We start from the raw sequence: 12548 nt of genomic DNA on the forward strand, positions 1-12548 counted from the left end.
TCCCCTCTGAAACTACTCCCTTGCTTGGGGAATACAACGGGGATATGGTGGTCAGCAAAACAGACCCAGTGGCCAGCTTCAGGCTTTTATCAATTTACACTGCCACAGTGTGTGAAGTGTTCCCGTCTCCCCACACCCTAGCTAACACTTGGTGTCATCAGTCTTTTTAATTTTGCAGTTTGCTAGAAATGAAATGTTCTATCACTACTCTCGAATTTCCATTTTCCTGATTGGAATAAAGTTGGCAAGTTATTTGGCACTCAGTTCCCTGTCCTATACCTTTTCAATTCATATCCTCGGCCCATATTTCTATTAGACTGTTTGTTTTTCTCATTGACATGCAAGTTTGTTGTATATTCCAGATACTAGCTTAGATCTGGTTCTCAGAAGCACACCCTGATACAAGGACTCATGTACAAGTGATTTACTAAAGAAGTGATATTCAAGAAAGGAATTTTCAAGGAATTGGGTATTTACAGAGTAAACTGGTAAAAGAGTAGGGGGAAACAGGAAAGAGGGAGGAAAGAAAACAAGAATGTGCTCTCGGGCCAAGTCCTGAACAAGGCAGTCTCTACCCACGGGGGACTTTGACAATCTAAGTTACATACCCACCTGTCGTTGGCTAAAGGTCATGCTGTAGAATGTAAATGCCTATGCAGCTAGCTCTCTGCATGTGACTGCAAAGTGACTGCAGTCCTTTTTAAAAGAGCCACAGATGTTCGCTGTTGGAAGCAAAAACACACCGGGGTGGGGGATGGGGTGTCTAACACAGTAAAAAGGAATCTAAGGTGATCTAGGTGGAGAACTGACATCACTTACTAGAGACAATAGCATTATGAGAAAATCAATCCATTTCACTATTAAGAAATCCAAACTGAAAATAAAAAGAAATACAACAGGACAGTAACAGGACATTTTCCACCCATATAGAATTAAGAGTGAGTCAATAGTTCTCTCTACAGAAATAAATAAATAATAAATAAATAGATAAATAAATAAATAAATAAATAAATAAATAAATAAATTAGTAACAATGTGAGCTGATATGTGTATTCACTAACTTTATTGCAGTCATCATTTTCCAATACATACATACAAATACACTTTTCCTTTTTTTAAGATTTTATTTATTTATTCATGAGAGACACACAGAGAGAGGCAGAGACACAGGCAGAGGGAGAAGCAGGCTCCACGCAGGGACCCCAATGTGGGACTCAATCCCAGGTCTCCAGGATCACGCCCTGAGCCAAAGGCAGATGCTCAACTGCTGAGCCACCCAGGTGTCCCATAGATACATTTTTCGTTCAATTTTTGAACTTCATATATTCTACATATCTTCCCAAATATTTTATAGAATGTACAGTGAGGGAAAAAAAAATCCAGAACTCTTGTTAACTCTTACTCCAATCAAATTTGACTATATTTATTTTTGAAACTGCATGTTTATAGGAAAACTTCTCAATCTTCAAAACAAAACAAAACAAAAAAGAGGCAAAATTCAGCACCAGACTCGAAACAATGAGACAGGCCTTTGCATTTGTTGTTACTGGAAGTATAAATTTGTACAGTCCTTTCTTTCAAAAATATTTGACCGAATCTATCAAAATTTAAGATCACGTGATATAATGATTTTTTTCCCCTGTTCTCTTCATACAAGAATAGGCTAGTTAGTACAGCACTATATGTAAAGGCAAAAACTAAAAATAATCAACCGGCTAGCAATAGGGGACATCCATGCAAAATATTAGTTGTTAAAAAAATGATCCAGTATACGACTATATGTACTGGCATGGAAATATGCCCATGAGGTATTGGATAGGTCTGTGGCTTACTGTGTAATGTTACGCAAAAGATTTAACCTCTCAAATTCTTCATCTATAAAGTAAGGATAATATTATTGAATGTGTGCGGGTCAATATACAGATTAGATTAGATAATACATATCAGTGTTCTGCGTAGTGGTTGGCACATAGTAAATGCTCAGTAACTATTAGTAATATCATTCCCATTGTTAAGAGAAAAAAAATGAAAGACTGAAAATAGTATGCATAATTATTTTTCTTCTGTTAAAAAATCCAACTTACACTATAGGAAAAAAATCTTATACATTTTTTTAAAGTATGAGACTTGGGAGATAGAGAAGTTTCACTTTTTACTTTATACATGTTGGTATTTATAACATTTTCAATAATGAGTACGTTAACTTGGCAGTGATGATGAAATACGGTTTTTAAAAAGAACGCATGAGACTACATGAAAATGAAAAGCTTCTGCACGGCAAAGAAAATAACCAAAAAAAGTAAAAGACAAGTTACTGAATGGGAGAAGGTATTTGCAAATGATACAACTGATAAGTGGTTAGTATCCAAAACACATAAAGAACTTACACAACTCAATAGCAAAAAAACGAATAATCCAATTAAATGGGCAGAAGACATGAACAGACATTTCTCCAGAGAAGACATACAGATGGCCAGACACATGAAAGATGCTCACCATCTCTCGTCATCAGAGAAATGCAAATCAAAACCACAATAAAATACCACCTCACACCTGTCAGAATGGCTGAAATCAACAATGTAAAAAACAAGTGTTGATGAGGATGTGGAAAAAAGGAACCCTTGGGTAGTGTTGATGGGAATGCAGACTGGTATGTCCACTGTGGAAAACTCTATGGAGGTTCCTCAAAAAAATCAAAAATAGAACTATCCTGTGATGCAGTAATTCCACTACTGGGTATTTACCCAAAGAATGTAAAAACACTAATTTGGAAAGATATATGCACCTGTGTGTATATACAGCATTACTTACAATAGCCAAATTATGGAAGCAGCTCAAGTGTCCATCCATAGAGGAGTAGATAAAGAAATGGTGGTGTACACACACGCTAGAATATTAGTCATAAAAAAGAATGAAATCTTGCCATTTGCAACAACATGGATGGATCTAGAGGGTATAATGTTAAATGAAATAAGTCAGAGAAAGACAAATGCCATATGATTTCACTTATGTGTAGAAATTAAGAAACAAAACAAAGCAAAAAAGAGACCAAAAAACAGACCCTTAGCTCTAGAGAACAGATTGATGGTTATCAGAGGGGAGGTGGGTGGCGGGAATGGATGAAATAGGTGATGGGGATTAAGAGCACACTTATGATGATGAGCACGGAGTAATGCAGAGAATCATTACAATATCAGTACCTTGTACACCTGAAACTAATAAAACACTGTACATTAATTATCCTGGAATTAAAAAAAAATTTTAATTTTTTAAAAAAGAATGCATGAGACTTAAGGCTCTGCAGTGTTAGTAAGCTGTTCCCACCAGGATCCCTTTTTTCTGTTGCTTAGCTTCTGCTAGGAAACACCCTTTCACTTGCTCTCACCTAATGTTTCTGTGGACTGGACAAAGGTATTACAACAGTGAGAATCAAACGACTCAAGGGACAGAGAAAATATACCATCACAAGCCCACACTCAGAATAAATGATAAGCTGTCCTTAGCTTTGACAACAAGAAGCCACACGGTATTTTTAACAACTGAGGAAGGACTGAGAATCCCATAGTTCTGACGTCTCAGTCCAATCTGTGAAAGTGTTAGAAGGACAGTGTGATTTAAAAAAAAAAATGTATTATATGTAAACTATATATATAAAATATATGAATTACATACGTACACACTTGAAAAAAAAATCTCGGTGGGTTCCTTCAAATAAAGGGGAAATCAGAATTCTGTGGATATTTAGAATATTGGAGACTAGACATTTGAGCCAAAACAATGTTGGCCTACAAAATTTTCTTTCTTTCATTGTCTGCCAGGAGGGTTACATAAGCCCTCCCTCAGTACCACCCAAAGCCTCCAGTAAAAGGAACACACACAAACCATGAAAAGACAAAGGCTCCAAGTGGAAATTCAATTGTATTTATTTTTCTTATACAGAATCAGAGAAGTAAAAACCAGTACCAAACTCCAGGTAAAATGGTTTGATAGGATTGATTTGGCTGCATGCCTTCTGGAGGCACAGCATTCTCAATTAAAAAATAAACACACATATGTCAGAGTACAAAACGTAGAAGTACATTTTCTTAAAAAGTTAAAGTACTAGCACATAAATGATGTAGTGTGTTAGGGAAACGGTCTCCATCAATCGCCCATTTTCCCCAATTAATCTACATTTCCTTTTTTTTTTTAACAGCTTATTTTTTTTCCATAAAAGTTGTCCTTTAGAAGTTACTTTCTAATCATGTCATAAGAACACCACTTAAAATTAGCAACACTTCTCTCACTGTCTTCCACAGAGAGCGCTTCTATCAGGCCTGGGACGCTACAGGCTTTGTGCGCTTCCCACCTGTTGTCCCATCAGTGAAAGAAACTGCCTTTCACATCCTAAATATTCCGGTGAAACATGAACAATTACTCGGGTTTAGGAGAATTGCAAATCGGTTTTGACGATGTATTCACTTCAAGAAAATTGTTTTATCAGGAAAACAATACCATGAAAGAAAGATCTCGGCAATGAGTTTTCCATTTCAAATTTTTAATATGCCTTTTCTGTGGCACAGCGAATGGATGAAATGTTGACATTTACTGATGGAGGACTAAGAAGACTAGATATCCTGGCAGTTCTTATTCTAATAAGAAATATAAATAGCACCTTATCATGGATTCTGTAGGGCTCTTAACACTTACAATGATAGGAAAAAAAAAAAAAAAACCTTTAAAAAGTTGTTCTTACTTTTAGATTTCTAGCTTTAGTGTTCTTTAATGAAGGCCATTATTTTATTGGCCTTAAAAACAAAACAAAAAAAATTACATCTGGCTTTGTCTATTAGTAAACACGCAGTCATGGTTCATATTCAATTCTGGAAAAATATTTGTTATGTTCATTAATAAATGTTTCAACTAATTTCACTAAAAAAAAAATTCTTCTAGTATTTTCTAATGCCACAAGCTTACTAGGAAATTACTTCTAAAAATTGATAATACAAATCACCGATGTTTTAGCTACTTTAAAAAAAGAGGGGTATCCGTTTCTTTTACACTTAATAACCTGAAAAGGAGTCTATAAAAATATTTTTAAAAATACAGTAACACTGCTCAGTTTTGTTAGGTCCCTTGTTTTTTGTTTTTCTTAGAAAGAATGTACAACTCTTTTTGCAATTATTGCTCATAAAAGAGAAAAAGAAATAGTGCTCCCTTCAATTTAGTAGCAACATAAACATCCACCCCCCTCTCTCTCAGAGCGCTCAGGGAGAGAAAAGGAGTCAGGAACAGAAATTATGGGTCCTTCAGGAAAAAAAAATCACTTCATTGTGTTGGAAGCAACAGCAGGCTTATGCTCTTGTCCACAGACATGCTCAGGGCAACACCAGCCCTGCCCCTCCCTTCTTCCATATAAAGTGCACCAAAGCCCTTTCTTCCACAACAGAGTCTTTTGGTATAAAAGTTGTAGGAACTTGTTGCTTTGTTCTTTTGGGCACCTCTCCTACCTCCTGCTTGTCTTGCTTGTGGGGGACTATCACTTGTCTGTTTCCATTTCACAACTAGTATCCTTCCACTGCATACCGTGACTTGACTACCTCATCTCTGACCTTTTCACTTGCCTTCTTTCCAACAAGATTAAAAATATTTTCTGCCTGTCTATGTTCTGGTAGATTGAAGAGGATCTTACTTAGGATTCCCCAATAGATCTAAGCCCCCTTGGGAATTGAAGGTTCCTCTCAGAGACCTGAACTATTCATGTCTTTCCAAAAAGATATTAAATTCATAGATTATAAATAATGTCAGTTCAAAATATTAAACAATCGAGGACTTCATTGGCAATGCAGACAGAGTTGCATGCCTGGGGGAACCTGATGCTCTCTCTCAGTCCTTAAAAGCTAATAAAAAAAAAATGTTTTTGGTTACATAAGAGGTATTGAGTACATATTTCATGCCTTTTTATACCAACTGTAGCAAACACGGTTAGGATAACATACTTAGGAATCAATTTTGCTGAATTCAGAAACACGTGTCTCCACCATACACCCTTCAGAGGGTTGTTTTTTTTTTTTACACGTCAGTCAGAGATCTGCTTCATCCTTCAAACAGTTTCATAGATAAGAGTATTTTAAACACTTGAAATCTGGAAAGCAAAACTGATAAGGCTTCAGCATTTAAAAAGCAACAGTTTACTGTGTGCGCTGTCAGGTTGGAAGCTATGTTGTCCTGATGTTTTCAGAACAGTTTTCAAAAGACAAAAATACAGTTGCCACTGATTGATCAAAAATATTTGGCTGCCCTTTGTCATCAGCTACAAAATTAGAGTGCTTTTTATAAAATAAACATCAAATTCTAAGCTGCAATTTTTTTAAAAAATCCAACTTGTAATTAAAAAACAAAAGTTTTGTTTAACAAATGCTCATAATTAGTACCAAACTGGTCTCTTTCATAAGATCTGTAAGTGTAGGAACTGTGACTCAGGTTCCTGCTCCTCTCCTGCTGGAAGGAAGAGTTGTCTAGACACTACGCAGTAAAGTAATGAGGAAGGCCAAACTACAATAGGACCATGTGTGCCTTTGCAGATACAGAGTAAAAGAACCATCAGAACCAGCATGGATTCAAAACTACATTGTATTCCATACAGCAGAGATTTACTATCCATACAATGATTTTTAAAGCTCACGTTAAATATTTTTTAAAGCATTTGGTACTACTGTCATTAATACAGTTTTTAAAACTGCAAATCAGGTCTAATTTTGTGTACATTTCCTGGACCGAGCTGCCTGTCACAAGTCACTGCCTGTGGTCGGCTTTTTATGGTTTATAATCAATGGATGCACAAATTTCAACTGACACCCCTAAAGCTTAGTTATGGGGCAGCAGAGAGAAAAACAGAGAAGCAATTCTGCATTCTCAGTTCTGCAGAAGCAATTCTTGCATAGCCCATCACAGGGATGCAGGCCTGCAGAAAATGAAAATAGAGTATTCATTTGCGTTTAACTTAAGTTACTGTCAATCAAATCCAGGCAATGATTAAACTGGCCGCATGGAAAGGAGGGAGCATTGAGTCATGGAGGCAGAAAGTGGTACACCTGCAGACTTACTCTGCTCCATTGCTTTTTCCAAGAGGCCCAGGAAATGTCAGGTCACGGCTGCATCCACGTTACAATGGTATTGATTACAGCCAGGTTAGAAAGGGCTCACTTTTGTTCAGAGCAGACTCTACATCATTGAAGAGGGGGATCAGATCTTCAGATTCCAAAGTTCCTAGGTCAACATTTGTTCCCGGGAGACAATCAAGAAAATCCGGGAAACGGGTCTGCTGAGGATTGATGTTCATGGGTGTCTGTCCTGCATTTTCTCCTATAACAGAACAAAGGAAGATCGTTTTAATTCCATTTTTTTAAGCTCCTGAAGCATTAACACAACTCTCATCTTCATTTCCACAGTGCTTACATTTAAACAGAAGATTCTATCACTGCAGGTCTAAAATATTTCACCTCTGTGAAAAATTACAGCTACCACCTTCCTAGGATTGAGTTGGTGATCCTCACTCATAAGAGATGCAGAGATGCCGGGTCAATCTTTATTTGTCCCGGGAAGACACTGCCCAGAAGGGATAAGCCCAAGATAGGAGAAAAGCACAGGAAGGCCCTGTGGATGGGACCTGTGGTCTATGCCCTCCCATGACAGCTGCATGAAGAGCGGTTTTGTGAAAGAGTAGAGGGCCCCCCACCCCGTAATAAATACCTTATCATCGAGTTATACTCTAAGGACTTAATTGTTAAGCTTATATTTATCCATGTCATTCCTCTTTATGTTCAAAGACAACACTTAGGAGTTTACTTTAACCATGTTATTAAAGAGCTGTCTTCATCGATGGCTCTAGGGATCGTTTTCAAAGTATTTTATAAAGCAAATTCTGCACATCACCCCCTCCCCCGCATGCGTGCGCACGCACACACACACACACCTGGCACCATACAACTATCTACTTTTCTCACAATGTGTACAAGTCACAACCCACGTGAGCATATGAAGGCTCTAAGAAGTCAAGTTGTAAAGAGATCTGTTTTACTTTTTGTTTAGGCCACTATTACCTAAACTCTTTTAATCATCCAACCCTATTCTGGTAGAATCGATATCCTAATGGAACTGGAGTCCACAGAACACAGTTGAGAAAATACTGTTCCAAGAAAATGAGATGTCTGGGCTATGACATGAAGAATGCATATTCTTTTTTTTTTTTTTAAGATTTTATTTATTTATTCATGAGAGACACACAGAGAGAGGCAGGGACACAGGCAGAAGGAGAAGCAGGCTCCCTGTGGGGAGCCCGATGCGGGACTCGATCCCCAGACCCCAGGATCACGCCCTGGGCCAAAGGAGATGCTCAACCACTGAGCCACCCAGGTGGCCCAAGACACATGTTCTTTATACATAATACTGTAGGAGAAAACATACTGACCTTTGTGCCAGTGGACTGGGCTTTTTAGCTGTGAGGCCTCAAACACACTTAACGTGTCTGACTCAGTGTACCCAACTGAAACTGAGATTATGGGCACATTCTTCACACGATGGAGTAAAGAACCATATAATGTCTGCCACACATCCACAGTTCTGGGCATCGCTCATACCAACAAACTTATATAAATACAAAAATGCAATGAATGCTGATTATGCTGAGAGAAAGAAGAACCTGGGAACTCAATCATTGTTGAGCACCCAATATCAGAACAACTGGTTAATTCAAATAGCCCTGATCAATTTTCTGAAGGGATAAAATATACCTCAGAGGCTGAGGAGCATTGGTAACTAACACCAGCTTCCACCCTAGAATCATTTGTAATTTGTAATTAGCTTTTGTGTCCTCTAAGTATCCTTGTGTCAGTAGCCTTCCTGAAACTGTGCATAAAAATGTCATTTTTCTGAGGAAAATCGGAGAAAATTCATTTTAACCACATGCATTGCATCTTTCCAAGAGATGAGGGAAACGTGATCAAACTTGCATTTTGGTGATAGCAACGCTCAATAGCTCTTCTGTAACTCGTACAATATCAACAACTCTTGGCAATATTTTAGAGGATTTTCATCACAAAAAGCAGTAATTTGAAAATTAAATGAAATTTGACATGAACTCAACATAGTGTTACTGATACTGGAAAACATCAAAATAGAACAGAAAATCCAAAATAACTTTTACTACCCACTAGAATGTAACAGATGGAAATGAGCCTTAAAAAAAAAAAAAAAAATCTGCCCTGAAAAACTATGATCTAAAGCGCAGCGTGTCTTTTTTCCTCATCTCCAGTTAGAACCCTTCATCTCTATTGATTTCCTATATAAATCTTCTAATAAATCAAGAATACCTTTTTTTTTATATAGCCACACAAAATCTATTTTAAAGAATTTCTCTATCTTTTCTCCTCAGACATGGAAACCATGAGGAGACTAGTTATGAGATTTTTCGTTAAGGTTTACAATCTTAAAATATCTCTCTTTGGATCAACTTGGTAATCGCCTAGTGATCTTTTTGGTCTTTAACAGTTTTATTCATTTAAAAAGCAGGAGATGGGGATCCCTGGGTGGTGCAGCGGTTTAGCGCCTGCCTTTGGCCCAGGGCATGATCCTGGGGACCTGGGATAGAGTCCCAGTCAGGCTCCCTGCATGGAGCCTGCTTCTCCCTCTGCCTGTGTCTCTGTCTCTCTCTCTCTGTCTCTCTCTCTCTCTCTCCCTCTCTCTGTGTCTCTCATGAATAAATAAATTTTTAAAAATCTTAAAATTAAAATAATAAATAAAAATAAATAAAAAGCAGGTGAAACAAAAACCAGGCAGTTCTGAAAAGGGTACGGTTATTGCAGAATATTCTAGAAGAGTGGATGACCTCTTCTAGAGGTCTTTGCTCTTGCTATTCCACACCACATCCAGCTGTTGTTTCCATGTGTGATTTGCAAAGGGAGTGCTTAGCTGGCTTGTTTCCATTCAACCTGTGGTCAGTGAATCTAACAGACCTTTTCTAGCCACACCGGGAACCTGTGCCCACACCCCAGCTTTTCCTCATCCTATTACTGTATTTCATGTCTTTTCCTGAGAAGGTTCATGCCTACTTCCTAGAAAGACTTCACAGACATGACCCTAAACTCTACGGGCTGACACTCACTTAACCAGGTTAAACTTGGAAGTCTAGCATTTATCAAGTTCAATTTGTCCATGACTTCAGCCTCTCAGAAGGGGAGGAAGAGAATTTGGGGCCAGACTGTGTGATCTCATGACTCCCTACAACTCCATGAAGGAAGCATGTAACTCCCACTTATTGGTGAGAAATCCAAAGCCCTTGTAGGTTATGTCATTTTCTCAAAGTCACTATCAACAAGTGGAGACACAGATTCAATTTAGGTTGCCTATCTACAAAGCCTATGTTCTTTCCAGGACACCACTTCATTCCACATTTTGGTTTCAAAATATTCCCTACTTTGAGGCCATTTTTAAAAGCCATAGTCAGCCTGAGATTTAAATCTCCTGAGTCTCTTTTATTTAACTTTATATATATATATACTTACTGGCTTCCCAGTGTTTAAAAGATGAAAGCAAACAATTATTAAATATAGGAAGGAGCCACTTCATAAGGCTGTTCCAAAGAGGACAAAATAAATCTCACACCAAAAAATAGAGAGATGAAGAAAGTGAGGAAGGGAGGCCAGAGGGAAGAAAACCAAAGTAATAAATCAAAGAATAACCAAACAAACACTTCAAACTATTCCCATGTGACTCCTCACAAGACAGTCTGTGCTATCCTCTAAACACATCGATGACAACCTGCAGAGAGACCCCAAAGCACCTACTCCAACCTCCCAAGGGGCCTGGTTGACTTTGACTCATGTCTGACCGGTGGTTAAGCTTCAGAGCACAAAGAGTACTCATCTAAGAACACAGTTAACAAACACAGGCACTGTGGACAACGGCATCGGGAAGGGACTTCTTTTCATCACAGGACAATTAATTTCCTGTCATCAATGATGGCGTAAGAGAAACTCACATGAATCATTCCAAATAGTGGACCCCTCAGCCATCATTTATTTTTGGTTCTAGACTATCCTCTGGGAGTTTAAGATTTTACAATTAAATTTAGATTTGACTAATAAAGCCAAATTTGGCTTTTGCAATTGGAGGCCTCACTCCTTGAGAAGAGGAGGGTGGACAGGACCAGAAGCCAGCTGGGCCTGGCCTGAAGGAGGGGGGCAGGCTGGGGCTTAGGTCAAAGGTACCCTGACTCTTCTGTTTAATTGCTGAAGGAGGACATCGTTACCATGTTGGGACCTGGAGCTGACAATTCAGAATTTTTGAGGGGCTTAGCTTTCCAAATGCCTGCTGCCAATTGCTTCCCGAATACAGTGAATGACACGAAAAAAAAAATTGCACAATGGTAGATTATAAAGCAGTCCCACTTCTCAGGGGAAAGAGTGGCCCATACACTACAATTGAATGCTAGAACAGCATAATATCCCACTGTGGAAGCAGGAGGCTATATGGAGCAAGGAGGAGAGGAGGGGAGGGGAGGGGAGGGGAGGGGAGGGGAGGGGAGAGGAGAGGAGAGGAGAGGAGAGGAGAGGAGAGGAGAGGAGAGGAGAGGAGAGGAGAGGAGAGGAGAGGAGAGGAGAGGAGAGGAGAGGAGAGGAGAGGAGAGGAGAGGAGAGGAGGGTGCAAGGGGGGAGGAAGAGACAAAGAAAGGAGGGAGAGAAGGAAGGAAGAAAGGAATAAAAGACAGAAAGAGAGAAAGTGAGAGAGGGAGAGAAAAAGGGAGAGAAAGAGAGAAAGGAAAGAAAAGAGAGAGAAGGAGGGAGGGAAGGAAGGAGGGAGAAAAGAATTCAAAATTCTATGCTTGTATATAAAACTCTATTTGTATCAACTATGGAGAGAAGGGACTAGAATTTATTAATAGTGCCTAGGTTTTGGGTGGCTTTTCAGTGGTTATTTTGTGTCACTGCTGAGAATAGGTGTTTCTGGTTGGACTTAGAACTCAGACGACTGAAGGGACGATTTAAAAATGCAAACACACTGCCAGGTACTCGCAGGCTTTGCTCCCACCTGTGTCCATCTCGTCCACGTTGCTAAGGAAGTCCTCTGGAGTCGTCGGGACACTGTAGCACCCTAACCCCAGGCCACTGTCAGTGCTCTGCTCCCTTGAGTGATAGGGCCCCCTGCAGAGCAAAGGGTGGAGAAACTTCAATGCAAGCCCACACCAAGAAATTCCAAAATTAAAACACAGTCACGAAACCCCTAAGCTGGTGCACTCCTGTCATGCTGCTCAACTTTCCAGGCAATGGACGGAGGCCGACTTTGCACCTCTCCTTAACTGTAAAACCTGCACACCAATGTCAATGAAATTAAAAGACAAGGCAAATAACACTGGCCGTTGTAGTAAATTGACACTGACTTCCTTTTTTATCTCAAAATAATTAATGTGAACACTGTTCTGCATATATGATACCATTTATGTTAATTTTTTAAAAAAGAAAACAATGTTGAATATTGCTTATGAATGCACATGCTAACGAAGCAAAGGCGGT

General features: G+C 38.9%; 1 protein-coding gene across 1 annotated transcript in view; it reads right to left on the minus strand.

Annotated features, from left to right (window-relative positions):
- Positions 1–3905: 3905 nt before the first annotated feature.
- WWTR1 (WW domain containing transcription regulator 1) overlaps positions 3906–12548 on the minus strand; it is a 133290-nt gene continuing 124647 nt past the window's right edge. Inside the window, exons 6-7 of the mRNA XM_035705106.2 lie at positions 12067–12179; positions 3906–7344 (exon numbers count right to left, since the gene is read on the minus strand). Coding sequence (XP_035560999.1) covers positions 7160–7344; positions 12067–12179 — 298 coding nt within the window. The 3' untranslated portion in view covers positions 3906–7159. The remainder of the gene's footprint in view (positions 7345–12066; positions 12180–12548) is intronic.

Source organism: Canis lupus, chromosome 23 (genome assembly GCF_003254725.2).
Source record: "Canis lupus dingo isolate Sandy chromosome 23, ASM325472v2, whole genome shotgun sequence".
NCBI classification, from domain to species: domain Eukaryota; kingdom Metazoa; phylum Chordata; class Mammalia; order Carnivora; family Canidae; genus Canis; species Canis lupus.